This window comes from Vipera berus, assembly GCF_964194415.1.
Source record: "Vipera berus genome assembly, chromosome: 1".
NCBI lineage: Eukaryota > Metazoa > Chordata > Lepidosauria > Squamata > Viperidae > Vipera > Vipera berus.
This window is the reverse complement of record NC_138202.1, coordinates 290,326,020-290,345,982: the sequence shown is the minus strand read 5'-3', so window position 1 is coordinate 290,345,982 and position 19,963 is coordinate 290,326,020. Positions and strand designations below refer to the sequence as shown.

At 39.6% G+C, this 19,963-nt stretch overlaps 1 protein-coding gene across 2 annotated transcripts; it reads left to right on the top strand.

Moving 5' to 3' along the window:
* The first annotated feature begins 1,847 nt into the window (after positions 1 to 1,847).
* Positions 1,848 to 6,379, top strand: MAP1LC3C (microtubule associated protein 1 light chain 3 gamma). Of its 2 annotated transcripts, none has more exons than XM_081314288.1 (4): positions 1,848 to 2,539; positions 2,917 to 2,972; positions 3,376 to 3,482; positions 5,628 to 6,379. In XM_081314288.1, the coding sequence occupies exons 1-4, from the start codon at positions 2,479 to 2,481 to the stop codon at positions 5,836 to 5,838; spliced, it is 435 nt and encodes a 144-aa protein (XP_081170414.1). In that variant the 5' UTR covers positions 1,848 to 2,478; the 3' UTR covers positions 5,839 to 6,379. The 2 variants fall into 2 exon arrangements, with proteins under 2 accessions (XP_081170414.1, XP_081170413.1); XM_081314287.1 differs by lacking the exon at positions 1,848 to 2,539 and adding an exon at positions 2,577 to 2,767.
* Positions 6,380 to 19,963: the final 13,584 nt, after the last annotated feature.

Sequence of the window (19,963 nt, the reverse complement as noted above, 5' to 3'; positions counted from 1 at the left end):
TGGGGTAAATTGTCTCTGCTTGTGCTTGCATATATCTCGACATCTTCTGACACCATCTGGACCACTTTCAAGAACTGATGTTTGGGAACACGGTTTTGTTGCAGTTCTATTCCTATCATTAGGGTAGGTTTCAGATAGATATACTGGGGAATTTCTGTTTTTTTCTCTCTCAGCTTTTATCTTGTGGGATGCGACTGTTCTACTTTGTCGCTGTGTTAACTGATATGGTACACAGACCAATTATCAGGAGCTGAATGTCATATTTAAACAATCTACACCCAGGTTTATTTCACCTTTCCATCTTCGTAAGATTAGGCCAACTCTCTAATGAGCTCCTGATGGGACTGGGTAATAAAATAAGAAATAACAACTATAACCAAAAGATCAGCAGTTAAAAACCTTGAATTGCACACCATAGGCAGAATCTCCAAATTCAGTTGAATCAGAAATGTTTCTATCAATCCATCATTGCAGTGACTGCACTGAACCTGTCAACGCTTGCCATAGAAAAAAAAAAAGCACAGTACATTCTGGGTACAGCTGTGGACAACCCAAAGAAATACAAGAAGAAGCTTGGATTAAGGAGATGGATGAGAATAATAATAATAATAAAGTTGAAACGAAATGAGAGAACTTGCAATCACAGCAGAAATGGTGGAGAAAGGGGCAAAGAAAATCAAGAACTGGTCAGCACCAGGTGAAGATGAACTTCATGGTTTGTGGTTGAAACATCTGTCTAGTCTACACCCATTCATTGCCAAGCAGTTTATCAACATACTGCAAAGAGGTGAAATTGAGGATTGGCTAACATCTGGCAAAACCTACCTGGTAATGAAAGGTCCAACAAAGGGGCAGCACCAGATACCAGCAGGCCAATTACCAGTTTATCAACAACTTTCAATCGTTAAGGGTGCAATCCTGTATTTACTTGCTATGCCACTAGACTCAAGAGGGCTTTCCTCGGAGCAGAACAAGTGCTATAATTAACCTGAATTAGCAAGGCAGCTGGGACTGCGGCCACAACAGATGAAATTACAGCCCCCTGAACAATACAGCTCTTGTAGGAACCCTGCGAGGTAAATAGCTATTGCCTTTAAAATAAAAGTTATTTTTATGACCCCCAGGTTACCCAGCTGTGTCCGTGTGACAGACTATTACACAGCTTACTCTGTCCACAGATACACAAAGATGGGACAGCAGCAAACGGATCCTCTGTGTGCCATCCTAGCACTCAGGAAATGAACTGACTAAAGTCACCACCATCCCAGAACAGCTGATTTACCTCTCTGTAACTAGAGACGGAAGTCATAAGGTTTATACCTTCAACCCATCTCAGTGGGGGTGGTGTGTGTGTGTCAGGCGCTCATCTTGATGTTTACATCACCCGAAAAATACTTCCCGGGTGCAGAGTGGACAGGAACCGTTCCCACGTCAAAACAAAACAAACAGACAGACAAACAAACAAACAAAACGGTCTAGGATAGATCCTCCACTCCAGAGAAAATCATAAAACTGCGAATTGTTTATGATCTTTTTTTTTTATTAAAGAGTTTTACAAAAACAAAATTTTACAATATATCCCCAAATCCCCCCCACCCCAAACCCGGCCACTTCCCCCCCCCCACTTCCCAGAGCTAAATACAGGATTATAGTTACAATAATCATATTCTAAATAAAATTATGCATAATATACAATTAACCAAATTCATAATGTGCTTTAACTCCCCTTTAACATAACTACAAACAAAGTACCAATAACAATATCCCACTAAAAACTACTCATAAGCTAAATGGTACTTTTTAGTCCCATATTTGTTTTGAATATAATTTATCCATCTCCTCCAAACTGAAATATATCTTTCCTGTGAATGATCCTTCAGATAAGCAGAAATCTTAGACATTTCTGCAAGATTCGAAACTTTAAACACCCATTCTTCTATAGTGGGCAAACTATCCTTCTTCCAATATTGTCCCACCAGTAACCGTGCTGCTGTTAGCGAATTGTTTATGATCGTTATTATTAGCGAATAGCTTTCTCTCACAGCGCCCCCCCCCCAAGCTTTGCAGGGAGACAAAGATTGCGCGTGGGCCAGCCTGGACCAGAGAAAAGATGGGATTCGCCAGCCTGCAGGCGTTCTCGTCCCGAGCCTCGGTTTTTTTGTTTTGTTTTGTTTTGTTTTTGGTCTCCAACACCCACCTTTCCATTTTTGATCTCGGCCACCCCGTCGGGGAAGGCGCGGGGCGAAAGCGGCGGCTTTTCTCTCTGTGTGTGTATGTGTGTGTGTGCGTGAGTGAGTGAGTGAGTGACGTGGATGTCGCAAGCCGGTCGTTCAAAAGGGGGCTCTTCTGCACGGCTGTAGACTCAGAGTGCAGCTGTTGCGGGGCCGAAGTGCGTGTAGTGGGTTTTTTTTCCTCCTCTTCCTCCTCCTCCTCCTAGGCAGGCTCTTTTGAAAAGCGGGAGGGGTGGGGGTGGGGGAAATGCAACCTTTACAGCACAACTGCCAGCCCACCAGGCCGTTCAAGCAAAGAAAAAGTTTTGGTAAGTGGTGGAGGGTGGGAAATTTCCTGGTTGGGAAATCAGGCTGTGGGTTTCTTTCCTTTAAATTCGGAGGGAACCACTCAGCTCCGTGGGACGATTTTTTTTTCTTCCTTTCCCCTCTGTGATCGGGAATGGGGGTTGCTCCAAACTCCCCCGTCGGGAGTTTTGGGGGCCTTTCCACCGCTCTTCGGAGGCGAGAAGAGGAAAACGCCTGCGGGGATCTGACCAGTAGGCGCTGCTCCCGTGGAGGCGGCTGGGCTTTGCAGGGCTGACCGTCTGAAATCCGCTACCTGCTGCCTTGGGAGGAGGGGGTCTTTCACCTCAACGGCCCGTTTGGAAAACTAATGGATCGTCTTGTCTTTTTTTTTTTTCCACAGCCACCCGAGTGGAAGAAGTGGCAGGCATTCGTGGGAAGTTCCCGACAAAAGTGCCCGTAAGTCTCTCTCTTCGTTCCCTTCTCTTCTCTGCTTAAACGCCCCTGGCATTTGCCTAGTTCAAGGGTCTGCAACCTTGACAACTTGTGGACTTCAGCTCCCAGAATTCCTCAGCCAGCTATGCTGGCTGAGGAATTCTGGGAGCTGAAGTCCACAAGTCTTAAAAGTTTTCAAGGTTGCAGACCCCTGAACTAGTTTCTTTTTTCTTTCTTTTTCGTTTTCTTTTAAAATGTACCTGAGTGCATTTTGGCCAGCGGTATCGCTGACTTCATTACGTTCTGTAGATAACAATAAGCGTGCTTAGGATTGTCTCCTGCTGATAGGAGTAGATGTCTCCACTTGGTAGCTGGCCTGCTTCCCACATTGCTTTTAAACATGTCGTGCTTTCTTCTTTTGCATCAGGTAATTGTGGAGAGATATCAGAAAGAAAAATACCTCCCCCTCTTGGACAAAACAAAGTTTCTGGTGCCACAAGAGTTAACTATGACACAGTTTATAACCATCATTAGGTATGTAGCACAGATAGGCTATTTATTATTTGTCGGCTGTCCGTGCTTCTGTGCACACCCCTTTCCTTGCCTGTCTATTTTTGCTGGGGGAGGGGGGGCTTCTAAAAAAAACACTTGGGAACTTTGCAGTAATATGGCTTCAGTTACCCAACACCTTCCTGTGACTTTTCTCCCCTTGCTTTGACGAGATTCAGTCGTTTGAGCCCTCTTGTAAAGTATTCCTCGTTATTTGCACAAAGTTATGGTGAGAAAATGCTAGATTAATACAGTCCCACCTTTTTCCCACCTCCTCTGTGGTTTTTTTTAAAGTTCCTAGACTGTTTCTGTCAACCATGTATTCATCCAAGAAGAGTTTTGTACAACAAATAACCAAGGTATAATTTTAAAAATGACGCAGTTATTAGCTTTAAATGTATTTCAAACTATTTTTATTCTCAGATAGTTTTCCCCAATCCAGTGCAGTCCAGACATGTTCAGCTTCAATTCCAATATTGACAATGGCCCAACATAGAGGGAAAGTACTAATTTAGGTAAAGCTATCCTAAACACATGTGTATATCTTGAAATAAATATTGAAATTTTATTCTTCAGAATCCAGGATGTAACTAGGAATTTTTGATTTGGAAAAATGGATTATTTATTGATTCCATCTAGTAATTTACTTTCAAGTTTTGCTTCTTTTTAAAAAATTGCTTGCTATGGGCTGGCGAGGGCACTTAAGAAGGATAAATCCAAAAAGCCTTCAGGTCTGCAGAACTATTTGCATAACATTATTTTTATCCCAACCCTACTGCTTCAAGAATTCTTTAAGCTCCTGTGACTATTGCTGATATCAAAACTGATTAGAATCTCTTATAGGCAAGTAAAATAAGGCAAAGTGAGATTACAGCAACTTGGAATGCTTATTAACTGCCATTTTCAAGGTCATAAGGTAAAGGTAAAGGTTCCCCCGCACATGCGTGCTAGTCGTTTCCGACTCTAGGGGCCGGTGCTCACCTCCGTTTCCAAGCCGAAAAGCCAGCGCTTGTCCGAGGACATCTCCGTGGTCATGTGGCCGGCATGACTAGACACCAAAGGTGCACGGAACGCTGTTACCTTCCCACCGTAGTGGTCCCTATTTTTCTACTTGCATTTTTACGTGCTTTCGAACTGTTAGGTTGGCAGAAGCTGGGACGAGTAACAGGCGCTCACTCTGCTACGCGGCACTCGGGATTCGACCCGCCAAACTGCCGACCTTCTGATCGACAAGCTCAGCGTCCTAACCCACTGAGCCACCGCGTCCCTCATAGACTTATACAATATGTGTTGCCCAATAGAATTACACAAATAGTGCTATGGCTTGTGCTCAGAATATTTAATCTTCATTCATCCAATTATAAAAAAATATTTAGAAGCTTTTATTACGAAGTACACTTTTTTAAAATAATGTGCTTTGTGGCTACATGAAAAAACAGAGTGCATTTAAACAGCAAGATAAAATTAACTGAGATTAGTGAAAAATGGTAAGGAACTCCACCCTCAACCTTTCCTAGTCTCTACGCTCTAGGAACAAGTTGAATTGTCTTTGCTGTTTGTAACCTTCCTGTACTGTGCTCACTATGGAATCTAAATACCTATAATAAATGCCTTAATGACAAGCAAGCTAAATAAATATCTGAGAGCCAATTTGGTGCAGTGGTTAACCCATCTGACTAGAAGCCAGGAGCCTGTGAGTTCTAGTTCTGCTTTAGGCACAGAGCCAGCTGGGTGACTTTAATGCCAGTTGCTGTCTCAGCTCTAGGAAGGAGGCAAAGGCCCACCACCTCTGAAAAACGTTGCCAAGAAAACTGCAGGGATTAGCCCAGGCAGTCACAAGGAGTCAAAAACTGACACGAAGGAACAAAAATAAATAAATACTAAATTTTAATAATAAATGTAAAAAAACCTACTAAATACTGTAAAATGTATCCCATAAAAATGGAATATGTATCTTTTCTTGGATAGTCTGAACAACTTAAAAATCCATCTTCTTCCTTACCTCTATTTCAAAGAACAATATGAGGTTTTCTGGTGGCAACTTTGCATATGTCTAACTAATCTACTCTCTATATACTATGAAGGAATTTGCACATTTTAGAAATATGTCTATTTTCTTTGTTAATCCAGAAGCAGAATGGCACTGAGTGCTACTCAAGCTTTCTACCTACTGATAAACAACAAGAGTTTAGCCAGTATGTCTTTAACACTGGCTGAAGTATACCGAGATTACAAAGATGAAGATGGATTTGTATACATGACATATGCTTCCCAGGAGATGTTTGGAGATCTCGTAGCTACTTCCAAAGTAAAATGTAATGAATATCTCCTAAAAACATAAGTCTTCTCTTGGTGACAGCGTGGCTGAACAGTGAACTGTGCATCATTCAAATTACTTGAGGATGAAAGGTGCTCTGCCTAACGTGGGCTCTTCTGCAAAATTAATGGCCCAGGAGTTGGCAAGACCCAACTAAAGAACTGAGGAGTGGGATAAACCATCCCAAACAAATGACATGGACACATAGTTTCATAATTTGGTTCCTTGCCAGCCAAAGAAGTTAGTAGTGATATGCTTCAGTGTTACCCTGAAATCATGTATCTGCTTTCAAAACTGTTACGGTAATTGGAGATGAATGAAAATCGTGAGATTTTATAACCAAGTTAAATGACCTGGATAGGAATTGTCTGCTTAATAGAGAATAACATGTGCACTAGAGAGTAGCACTCTGTCATAGTTAGCTGAACATTGCAGCCCTGGCTTTTATATTATCTGCTTTTATCAAAACCATTTGCTTTCTTCCTCCAAGAGGAATATTGCTGATGAGTATGATGGCACTGCAAACTTTACAGGACAATGTCTTTTCACAGACTATTTTTTATTTTTATTTTAATTCCATTTATATCCCGCCCTTCTCCGAAGACTCAGGGCGGCTTACAAGCTTAGCAGTAGCCTTCATTCTATGTATATGCCTGCTTATTAGGGCTTTCACACACACCCCAAGCGGCATTATTACAAAGTCAGCTTAATTGCCCCCAACAATCTGGGTCCTCATTTTACCTACCTCGGAAGGATGGAAGGCTGAGTCAACCTTGAGCCTGGTGGGACTCGAACCTGCACTAATTGCAGGCAGCTGGTGTTACTTAAGGAGGCACCAAGGATCTCTAGAAGTTGCCCCCTTTAGTGAATAGTGACAACTACACAGAAGCAGCACGTAGGATTGAGACTAATAGGGTGGAATATAATGGACTCTAATGATGGGAAAGGTGGAAGGAAAGAGAAAAGGACAACCAGCAGCAAGGTGGATAGACTCGGTGACCATAACAATGAATGCATCATCGGTGTTGCTGAGAGACCAGGTTAGGAACAGAATATCATAAAGAAAATCTATATGGTCACCAAGAGTTGACCACAACTTGAGGGCATGTAATCATCAGTCCTTCAGAGAACATTATTGTGTGCACACACACTCCTCAGATATCAATTGCTAAAAATTAGTATGTGAGTTGTGAGAGGGGGGGAGGGGGTGGCAGTAATGCAAAAACATAGCTGCTTAAACAGGAATGCCAATTCCTATATGGCATCTTGCAGTTGTTTAACTTGTATGTGACTAACTCAGCTTTGGTGCTGAAGCAGCAACTCCAGAAGCTAGAACAGTAGCTTTATCACAAGGCTGTGTTCTTGTCTTTTGAACTCTGCTCTGAGCTTTAAGTTTGATTGCAGATAAGATTATAATATGAAGATGAGCTGTGTGTGTGTGTGTGTGTGTGTGTGTGTGTGTGTGAATATGCATGTTTACATATGGGTGTGCTATATAATCATATGTTGTAGCTCATAAAGTGCCCCAGTATGACAAGCTACTTAGTCTAAAGCCAGCTAATAAAACCACCCCTTTGAGATCTTCTATCAGTGTCATATTTAAGATAATTCTATCTCAATAAAACTGCTGACTTAAGGTTGCTCTTAATTTATAAACCTGCTGGTAGCCTCTTATTGTCCAAATGACTTGGAAATCTGTTTTAAAAGGGACAGACTGCAGAGTTGCTGGTATTCAAACCAGAGAATACTGTGAGTTTTAACTCTAACATAGACAGGAAAACTGAGATATATTTCATGTCCAAAATAGTGACATGAAATGAGGAGTCATTTGTGGTGATCTGAAGAGAAATGTTGATCTGGTAAGACACAAAGCTTTATTTGATGGACACGTCCCAACTCACATGTAAAGACCCTAACCTAATATAAGAATATTTTATCCAGTTATACTTGATGCATTTTTGTGAAGTGAAAATGCATCTGTATCTGTTGAAAAAAATTTGAATGACAACTCACATAATCAGGTTTTTAAAAACTATCCTTTAAAATCTTTTTTTCCTGAATATCCTTTATATATAAGTAGTCCGACAACTTCTTGTGCGTTTCTAAAAATGACATGCATTTGTGCTTTAACAAGATGACATGGCTTCATTAAAGTAAATGTTTTTTTCTAGTCCATATTTACGGTTGTGCCTGCAGGAGCGGTGCACATTTATCATGTGTATTTTGTTAAATGCCTTTTTGTTATTTTGTGAAACAAACTGCTTTCTGTTCAACTAATAATTTTTAGATATGGATAATATCTGTTTGGCAAGACCGACATTTGATATTGTTAGAATTGCTGCAAGAATGTATGTAAAATACAATGCCTCAGAGTAGCTAAAATATAATTGCCCCTGAAGGGATTTCTCACTTACAACTGAGTGCAGTATGTTTTTCTTTCTTCTTTTTCTTTAAGAGAGTCAAATAGTAGGTTCAAGCTTTTAACTCTGCTATTTTTGGATTGCTCTTGAATTGCTCTTCTTTCTTGAGAGTAAAAGACTGAAATATTGTTGTTTCATTACGAAAAGAACGAACTGAAGAAAAATTAAACATTACATAACTAAAGGACGCTGGACTGAAATTTCTTGAGACTCTAGATTCCCCAAAATGGCATGTACAGTATTAAAATGTATTACAATAAGTTCTAGTAATAATTTAATAATTTGTTAAATAGATATGCTGCCCAACTCTAGTTACTTTGGATGGTTTACAAATGGTTAACAACATTTAAAATAAGGATTCCCCTCCCAAAATAAAGATGGCAGAAATGACCAAACGAGATGGGAACAAAAGGGGGGGGGGAAGTGTGTGTGTGTGGAAGTGTTCTTCAATTATGCTTGCCAAAGGCCTGGGCAATGAACCAGGTCTTCAGGGCCATTTGAAACCCCAACAGAGCAGAGGCTGTATGAATCTTGGGTGGGGTGGGGTGGGAAACACATTGTATATGTATTGTATGTAAATGCTGGCTTTTATTATATGTACTGTATGAAGCTACTAAGCTAGCTGCTATATTAAGGAACTGAACAATACAAATAGAATGTGAATGCATGCATGCATGCATGCATGAATGAATGAATGGAGATCTTCTTAAAATAATAACAGAATAACAGAGTTAGAAGGGACCTTGGGGGTCTTCTAGTCCAACCCCCTGTTCAAACAAAAAACCCTATACCATTAACAGTATACCTTTATATACTTATACCACATACTTATAATTTATATCCTTATAAGAAGGTAGGATTGCATGCAGTTGAAAGAGAAAGCAGTGCTGTGTTTCCAAATCCAAATTTGATTGAGCACTGGTAGTCTAACACTGTATTCAGTTTAGAGATTACTTATCTTCTATGATCAGTAGTAGTTAATTACTGAAAAAATGGACTGTTCAGCACAGGAACTGAAAACCAGTGACTAATGGGTCTAAATGGGTGATTCTATTCGATTGGAAATGTAGGAAAAAGAATAATCTAAGCCTGGTACAAATTGTTATCCTATTTAAATTATCATAGCTACCATAATGCCTAGTTTTATTGCCATTTTTAAAAGGGGAGGAGCTGGGGCATCCACTGGAAAATTAGAAAAATGAAGATTGCAACTTTGTAATAGACATCCCTTCCATAGGCATGTTGCGACTATTTTAGAAAATAGGAATGATGAACTACTGATGTTATATATATTCTGCCTTTGAAAACCTCCTGGAAACCTCAGTAGTTACGTGATGCTAGTGTTCTGCTTGCTTCTAAACATATTTTAAATTCAGTAATCTTCCACTTAACTAATTTTTCATAAACCATTGAAAGCAGAGTTCTTTAGGAGAACCTTTAAGTTATGTAATGCTACCATAAATTTGTTCATTTGTTTATTTTAATGTTCTCTTAATTTTGTGGGCTTGTATTAATTTAATTTAATTTACCGTAATTCTCTCTTTTTGTATTGTTTTTAACTTGCCCTGTGAACCGCCCTGAGTCCTTCGGGAATAGGGCGGTATATAAATTCAATAAATAAATAAATAAATAAATAAATAAATAAATAAATAAATAAATAAATATTTTGATTTGAATACTTTTATATATTCATATTTTTATTACCAGTATGTTGTAATAAAATACTATTTTAATGTTATTTGATGACTACATTGTAAACTGCTAGGAACTGGTACAGATCAGTGAAAATATTTTCAGGGATGGGCAATAACATACTCTATATACAAGCACAACTCCATCAGTAGCCAGCATTATCAAGGGAAATGTTATACCACTCTATGTGAAACAACAACATGGGAACTAGCTCTTCCAATTCTGTTAGAGAAATAGATTACAAGACCAAATGAAAGACTTTCACATTCTCCTGAATTCTTCAAGTCATACAGAAAATAGAACTAAATTGTACAGAGTGTGTTGGAGGATGAGAGGAGAAGACCGAAGTGACGGAATGCATAGTACATTTAGTCATTGTTTTAAAATACAACCTGTAGGGATAAAATCAAAATAGATGTTTTTAGACATTGAGATGGTTTCAGTTTGTAGCAGGCTGTACACAGAGAATCTGTTACAAGCCCTTTCTACTCTTTTGTTGTTAGCTGCGAAGTCATGTCCGACCCATCGCAACCCTATGGACAACGTTCCTCCAGGCCTTCCTGTCCTCTACCATATTCTGGAGTCCATTTAAGCTTACATCTACTGCTTCAGTGACTCCATCCAGCCACCTCATTCTCTGTCGCCCCCTTCTTCTCTTGCCCTCAACCTTTCCCAGCATTAGGCTCTTCTCCAGTGAGTCCTTCCTTCTCATTAGTTGGCCAAAGTATTTCAGTTTAAACTTCAGGATCTGGCCTTCTAAAGAGCAGTCAGGGTTGATCTCCTCTAGGACTGACCGGTTTGATCGCCTTGCAGTCCAAGGGACTTGCAGGAGTCTTCTCCAACACCATACTTTCTACTCTAAAGGACAAAAATCTTGTCTATTGCAGATCATTCATATATTGAGAAAAACAACAAGTAAGCACTAACAAACTTGTTTCAGGATGGGATCCGGAAATCTCACTGATAAAATATTTTCAGGCAGAATTGCAGAGCTCTGCTTTGGCAAAAATAATGATACTCAAGGTGCATAACGGTGAAATAAGGACAGTTAGCTGATGTTTATAGTTCTTTTCCAATAACTCCAGTAAAGAACATCTGACCAGTGATATTAATGATTCAGCAAAAAAAAAAAAGAATAATTGAAGAAATCCCACAAAGGAATTAAACTAAAACATCATAATATCAAAAAGAATAAAAATATTAAATTCTTCCAAATACCTCAAAGGAAAGAAGAAGCTGATGAAAATGATAAACATTCTGTCAAAAAAAGTGGAAAAGGTAAATCCAGTCCAGAGAACAAGATCGTCAAGATCTGTCCCAGAGGTCTGAGACAGGTTTAGGATGTGGTGACTTGAAATCTATGCTATGCTTGCTGAATGAAATCCAAAATTCATTACATTGTTCTGATATATTTCTTACTAGTTACTGTATGGTAAAGTAAAGGTAAAGGTTCCCCTGCACATGTGTGCTAGTCGTTTCCAAGTCTAGGGGCCGGTGCTCATCTCCATTTCAAAGCCGAAGAGCCAGCATTTGTCTGAGGACATCTCTGTGGTCATGTGGCCGGCATGACTAGATGCCAAAGGCGCACGGAACGCTGTTACCTTCCCACCGTAGTGGTCCCTATTTTTCTACTTGCATTTTTACGTGCTTTTGAACTGCTAGGTTGGCAGAAGCTGGGATGAGTAACAGGCGCTCACTCTGTTACGCGGCACTCGGGATTCGACCCACCAAACTGCCAACCTTCTGATCGACAAGCTCAGCGTCCTAACCCACAGAGCCACCGCGTCCCACTACTGTATGGTACGTTTTGCCTAAAGAGATTAACAAGCCTTTTTGGCATTTAGCAACATTAAAACTAAATTAGTGTTTTTTAATTGCCTTAAGGCAATATCTATCATAAACTCACACAAAGGATTTTCCCCCCATTCCATTCACTTCTTATCTTCATTGGCTATCTGATTTAAAGACTTTGCAAAGGCTGATTATTTACTCTAATTATTAACTCATACTAAATGGTAGTAAAATTGTCTTCACATAAAGTCGCTGAGGAGTTTTCTTTTTAAGACAGAAAGCTATATTTGCCTGAAATATCTTACTATCAAGGTTCTTCCAAAACGTCTATTTATATACACATTCCTTCAAGCCTCCTGCACAGTCTAAGAGAGCGAAAATGCCTGGAAATGACGAATATTGTGCTCAAGGAAAAGCAAGCGACAGTCTCACCTAGATTGCTTCTCTCAACGGTCTCTGCGCAGCAAGAGAATAACAAGATACGTTGGAACGGAATGCTAAAAATATGGATTCTTATCCGATATACCAGCAACTTCTTTATTTATATCATAAGTCTTCCTCAGCCTCAGAAAGAGATTGAATGGAATATAGCTCTCTAGATTTTCAAGAATTCTGCTTAGTTCCTCCTCCAACTCATCATACTTCTCAAAGTATGCCAACAGAATCTACTGCTAATTAAAATACATTTTAATGGTGAAGCAGGGATTCTAGACCTGATTAAAAGTTCTGATTGACACTGTGTTATCCAAGCTATCTTATTCTTGGTACACTTATTTGGATAACTGAGCTGGAAAAATAGTAGGGATGGAAACTTACAGAGACAAACTTAACAAGTTAAAAACTTAATGTGTTAAGATGGTGTGCTGTGTTAAATTGTTTCTGAATATGGAACTAGTTAAGATTACTTGAAGTGCCATCCTACGCCTTGGCTGTCTGCAAACGGACTACAAAATGGCAGATCTTGCTTATAATTGTCTACTTACCATGTAAGCAAACTGCCAATGGTACAGTTCTATTAGGGAGCAATTTGATTTGTATATACTAACTGACGCAATGTTAAGTTTCCCTCAAGCCTCTGTCGTCTTAATGTGTGATCTTATTTTTTATTGCCTTCACCCAATTAAATATCATATCCTTGAAATTAAAAATGAAGCATCATAAAATATTATAGTATGCAGTCATGGAAATCAGTCTCATGAAAATATATTTGTTAGGGCTGCAAATGAATGTAATAAAATGATTTGAAAGAGTGTTTTGGTCTGTGCAGAAGTGTGAGTACAGCATCTCTAAAGTAGTTATCACTTTTTCCAGGATTCTACATGAAGCTGAAAAAAGATGTGGCAGCTCGAAAGTGCTACCAGTTGTGGTCCTTCACATTCTAAATCATCTTAGAATCATTTTTACAGTATGCATAGCCCTACTGTATGTATGCATACATAGGTGGGAGGAAAAAGTGGTATCTACCTGGGTTGTGATAGGCTCATGACATTCCTTTGCATTTCACTAACTGAATGGTGATTCCTATTAGTGTTTTTAAAATTAATTCTAATACCAAGATATCTAAAAATTTAATTCAAAGCATAAGACAAAGTCATTGATTCTGCAAGCCAACCTTTGCCTAGATGAAGTTTATGATCCAATAGAGCTTTCCCAGTGGGTAAATGGGAAATGACATAATTGTTTCATTCTTTTTCCTATGTTACTCAGAAATCTCTGTAGAGTTGGCAGTTTTTCTGAAATGATGCCATTGAAGCTTCAATGAACCAGAGAATCAATCAGCAACCATTCTTATGAACTTCAATAGAAATCGCACTTCCTGACCTTTCTTTTGCCAATTGGGCCTGCAGTACTTGCTGATGTCATCAAGCGATCTTGTTTTAGGTCTCTTTCATGGATGCTTTTTATCAAGTGGGATCCGTTCTATGACTGCCTTGGTCCACCTGCCATCAGTTCTTGTTATGTGACCTGCCCATTTCTATTTCCATTCTTTTATTCTCTTGATGAGATTGTATACTTTGTTCTCTAATCCATGTGTGGGTCTTTCTATCTTGTCTTGTAACGCCAAGCATGTATCTTTCCATGGCTCTTTGTGCCACTTGTAGCTTTTTCATCGATTGTGAGGTTAGTGTCCATGTTTCCACAGCATATGTTAGATCAGGTAGCACCCACTGATCGAAAACTTCCTTCTTCAGGCATAGGGGGAGATTGTTCTTGAAAATTATGTTTAGGTTACCGAATGCCCACCAACCACATTTAACACGCCATTCAATATCCTTTATTGGAACACCTTCCACTAAGATCTGTTGGCCAAGGTATCTGTTGGCCAAGGTCTACTACATCTAGTTCTTCTCCAGATATATATATTTTTCTTTCTTTGGTGAATTTATTAAATGTAACCTGGCTCTTTTTCAGGTTTATTTTTAAGCCAAATGGTTTTGCTTTGTGCAGCTTTTGTATGTGTCTGGGTCTTGTGAGAATAAATAAATAAACAAGCACTTTTTCAGTCATCTACAAAAACTCATGTAGTGTCTTAAAAGCTAGCATTTTTTGAATAGGAAAACTTTTAATGGACTTCAGTCAACAGACTGAAATTAGTTATATGGTAAGAAAAATTACTTAGGACTGAAAACAGCTCCACCGACACAGCTTACATGTTTTTATCAGACTTATGCATTACATAAAATTGACTTCAGCAACTTTTTTAAAAAAATTAAAGCAACAATAGGGTAATTTTTCCAGAGGAATATGAAGCAAGCAAGTTACCATGCAAACTGCTTGTACTGCAAATTTATGAGCAACACAGAAAGATATCTAATCTCTTTTCAGCTATTTAAATACTTGTCTAGTACTATTCCACTGTTTACAGTGGATGGGTCTTTTATTTGCAATACCCTGAGCATGCTGATAGCACAGTCCAGGTGTTTTCAGCACTTCTGCAAGGCTACTGACACTCCTATGCCATTTATTTTTTAAAGTTTTCTGAACATTGTCACAGAGAATTTTTTTTGAAGCCTTTTCAGTAAATTCTGAATTTTAAAAAGGAAGAGCTGTTAACTGACAAGGGGATGTCCTCAGACAAAGAACTAACAGAGAATAGCATCATCTTGTTTTTCTTTCTAGTTAAATTATTATGAAAAGCTGAATTAAAGTGCACAGCATTAATTTTAAAACTGTTTTCAAAGCAGTTCACTTATATTGCATTTGTATCATAGTAAAAGATCCAGATTCAGTCCCTGGCATCATCTTAAGAGTGCTTGGAAAGACAGGAATACCATTGTCAATTACTGTCAATTTAATTTTGGTACACTTTCTAATATTAGTTTTACCCTTGGAAAAAACTATTGCTAATTTAAGGTCTAGTACATCTCTCACTCTAGAAGCGGTCAGGGAAACTATGAAAAATACCATAGACCACATTAACTTGAGCATTAAATTGGTGAAATAAAAGGCAGGAATATATGCATCTATTAGACATGCAAAGCACTCAACACATATTGCAAAATATATTAATGCAAGTGAACCAGCAACCATTTCCTTCGAAAAGCTCATGAAGTTTATTTATTATTTATTTATTTGATTTATATACCGCCCTTCTCCCGAAGGACTCAGTGCGGTGTACAGGGCAATAAAAATAAGAATACAGGATACAAGATTTAAAGTTAAATGATTGTGCCCAATGTAGTAAGTTAGTTAAAAATAATGTTAAAACCCCAAACCCATCAGACCAGGCCGGCTTGTTCGAATAGATACGTTTTTAGATCACGCCGGAAGGAGCGAAGGTCGGGGGCCATCCGTAGTTCAGCCGGTAAGCGGTTCCAAAGGATTGGTGCGCCCACCGAGAATGCTCTCCCCCTGGGGGTCAGCAGCCAACATTCTCTGACCGGTGGTACCCTGAGGAGGCCCTCTCTGTGGGAGCATACAGGACGGAGGGAAGTTGACGCTGGCAGTAGGTGCTCCCGTAGGTAATCCGGACCCATGCCATGTAGGGCTTTGTATGTCATCACCAGCACCTTGAATTTCACCCGGAAGGCAACTGGAAGCCAATGCAGCTCACGGAGCAGAGGTGTAACATGGGAGTATCGGGAGACCCCCAAAAGAACTCGCGCGGCTGCATTCTGTACCAGCTGAAGCTTCTGAGTGGTCCTCAAGGGCAGCCCCATGTAGAGAACATTGCAGTAGTCTAAACGAGAGGTCACAAGTGCATGAGTGACTGTACGCAAGGCATCCAGGTCCAGATAGGGTCGCAACTGGCGCACCAGACGAACCTGGGCGAAGGCCCCTCTAGTCACAGCTCCTATATGATCTTCTAAGGAGAGCTGTGAATCTAAGAGGACACCCAAATTGCGAGCCTTATCTACGGGGGGTAGTAACTCACCCCCAATAGTAAGAGATGGAATAATCTGAATTTCCTGAGATGCCGGTATGTACAGCCATTCAGTCTTGTCCAGGTTGAGTTGAAGCCTGTTCCTCCCCATCCAGACCCGGACCGCTTCCAGGCAACGGGACATCACGTCGAGGGCATCACTGGGGTGGTTTGGGGTCGAGATGAAAAGCTGGGTATCATCAGCATACTGATGATATCCCACTCCAAAACCACGGATGATCTCACCTAGCGGCTTCATATAGATGTTAAACAGGAGAGGTGAGAGGACCGACCCCTGAGGAACTCCATAAACGAGAGGTCTCGGGGCCGATCTCTGCCCACCCGCCAACACTGACTGTGAACGTTCCAGAAGGTAGGATGAGAACCACTGAAAAACAGTGCCTCCCACTCCCAACCTCCTGAGATGCCGCAGTAAGATACCATGTTCTAAAGCCTACTCCTCGTTCTACATGCACGTATGTATATGTACAGCCAATAGCTCTATTGAGATTTCCAGAGAAATGATGCATCCCTGAATGTGCACATATGTGCAGACAGCCAGTAACAGCAATCAACAGTGTTGTTCTAATCAACCAACAACTGACAGTTGACTGTCCAAGCAACAAACCACCCAAAGGACATATTTAACTTTTTAAAAAGCAGTGCTTCACTCAACCTAGCTTTTTCAAATGTTTAACACAGCCTTTTTATGGGTAGGCTCATCTTATACAGTACGTATTTTCTTTAAAATGGCATTTGGGCAGCTCTTGACATTCCTAAAACCATTTAGAAATAGTTTCTAGTGATAGAACTATGAGTTCTACAATTTATGTAGCCAAACTATTGATCCATTGGTACGAGGAAGGTATCAATTTTGGAGATTCCATATTTAGAGAAGTACAAGTTTTTAGAGGAATTTACTTTGACTAAAAAAATTTAAAAGTATAAAGACAAATAAGGACTGGGCATGCTCAGTAGCCACAGGATGCTGAAAGGGGAACCATGACTAGGATAATTCCTACCCACCACTTCAACATCCTTAATTAGGTAATACTGATTTTGTATTGAACTAAGGCAGCTATTTGGATCAGTTCATCCTATGTACAGTAAAGTGGTTCTCTTTCATCCTTCTGCTGGAAGAAATATAGTGTCAGTAGACCATATGTCAGACACAGGAAACCAAAAGCAATCTGGCATTGAGCCACGGGACCCCTTCATATTATATCATGGGCATTGCTTTCTGAAAAGATGGAAGTGTTCATCGCAGCTAACCTCCGTGAATCTCCTTTCAATCCAACACAAATATTAATTTAGATTTTGAGGCCTTGAGCATCTGACATATTAGACATCTCACACTCCAGCTGAACTATGATTAATCTATAGCCCCATTAGCCAATCTGCCGGTTGCTTAGCAACATCATCTGTCCTTTGAAAGCAGTTGCTCTTCAAATGTTCCAGGTTTGTTGCAGTTACCTCAGTCCATGCTCCATGATAGAGAGGTTGTCCAGAAACAACAGGCCCACATTTTTTCCTTGAGTACCAATTGGCAGTTTGAAAGACCTTGGAGATGGAAACAGAAACACTGAAACAAACCTTGAGAAGTATATTTTTTTTCAAAAAATAATTACTTTATATATAACAGCTCTCCCTTACCAATATTATTATTTTTATGCTTATTTCCTCAGATACTTGCCTCTTCTGTCCTGAACTACCATCCTGGGAAACAAGTGAGATTGAATGCACACATCCTGTTAAACCATGGTTTTAACTAGTTTTGGACAAGCTACAAAAGCAGCAGTGCCAGATTACAGCTCCACATGACATGCAAGTCCAACTACTAGCTAGTCCAACATTACTCTGCTTGCAATCCATACCTGCTGACCTGAACTAAGGCAGCTTTGTCAGTAAACATCACGGCTAAGTTGGCACGGAACTGCACAGAGCCAGGCCAAGACTTTTGGTAGCCAAAGACAAACGACAAGATTCATGTTTAGATTTCACAAATATCAAGGAAGTACCCTCAATGGCATCTAGAACAGCACAACCCTTAGGAAATCCAGATGAGGAAGGCTGCTCTCAATAGATCCATTGTCCAGCAAAAGGGAGCCCAGAGGTATGAAAAGGATGTCTTGCCTGCAGAATAGACCCAGCCAATCTGGCTGAAAATACCCCAAACTGCACTCAACAAATGCGCAACACTCCAGCTATCATCTTTACCAGCTTATTGTTCACACAGAGAGGATGAAAGCAAGAGTCCAGTACAAGCCTGTACAACTTACGGAGAAACTATTATTTATTTCTATTTATTTAAATGCATTGGCCACCCAACTCTAATGGCCTACACAACTCGAAAAAAACATGAATTAAATCAGACATCCCTACTAAAGTGGATCTTATGAACAACAAACTTGACAACATATTATTTATTATAAGGGCAAGGTTGATAACTGAAATAAATTTGTTGGCCACAAATACCAGGCATGCCAGTCAGCTATTTGGTACTAGCAGTGCAGGGCAGTATCGGAGCTGTCAGTATCTGTGACTGGGAAAACACAGGTGGCAATGAATCTTTCCTGATAGTGGCATTTGTTGGCAGTGAATTATTTTTCAAAAGGTACCAGTGGACCTCAGACGGCTGCTTGGTTGTATGTTGTTGCAGGCTTTGTTTAGTGCCCAAGTAGTTTGGACCAGAAGTGATTTGGACCAGAAGAGATTCAAGGTGCTGGTGATGACCTATAAAGCCCTAAATGGCATGGGTCCGGATTATCTCAGGGAGCACCTGCTGCCAGCATCAACTTCCCATCGTCCTGTGCGCTTCCACAGGGAGGGCCTCCTCAGGGTCCCGCCGGTCAGGGAATGCCGGCGGGCGATCCCCAGGGGGAGGGCGTTCTCTGTGGGCGCACCTGCCCTATGGAATAAATTGCCGGTGGAACTCCGGATCACCCCCGACCTTCGTTCGTTTCGCCGGGACCTAAAAAACTGGCTTTTTGAGTTAGCTGGCCTGGACTGAGGGGTTTTAAGGTTTTTAAATTCTAATTTAAAATTTTGGGGCTATTGATTTAATTTTATTTTAATTTTTATATTGTATTGTTTTAATTTTGCCCTGTAAACCGCCCTGAGTCCTTCAGGAAAAGGGCGGTATATAAATTGAATTAAATAAATAAATAAAATAAATAATAATAGTACTGTCTTAAATCCAAATTACGTGTTTTAAACTCTCAGTGCACTCAAACCAATACAATCAAATTGATTTTGAGCAGCAGCTCCGTCTCTGACAACTTGGATATGTACTGTAATTGCATTTTAAGTGCCTTATATGTGAAACATTCATTGTTCTAATAGCAAATTTGGGTGATGAGTACTGCTAGGAAAATAATGAGTTTCAGCAGATGCAAGAAGGAAGCATTTCCTTCAATTTTAGAATAGATATACATATATTTAGATGTTTTAAAGAACTGCCACCATTCAAGGACTTCTTTGTAATCCACTATCATTCCCACTGATTATGATTGTATGAAATTCAGCATAAGAAATTAATTTTTAATTATAAAATATAATCTAAATATTTCAAATATTTAAATATACCTGTTCTAATATTTCAGATTTTACTTCCTTATTTAGACCCACTATGTTGCAGATTCCACAATGTAATATTTTGTAATCTAAATATTCATTGTTCAGCTTGGACTTTTTCCAAGTTTTTTTTTTACAATCATGCATATGATATAGCCAAGCAATCTATTTGTATCAAAAGATTTTATTAAATGCAGCAAAAAGCATACTATTGTTTCATTTTGCTTCTTTCAAAGCAGAAGTTGATAATGTTAGCTGATATATATATATATACACACACAAGTGTTACTTTGATTTTTTTTGTGTCCAG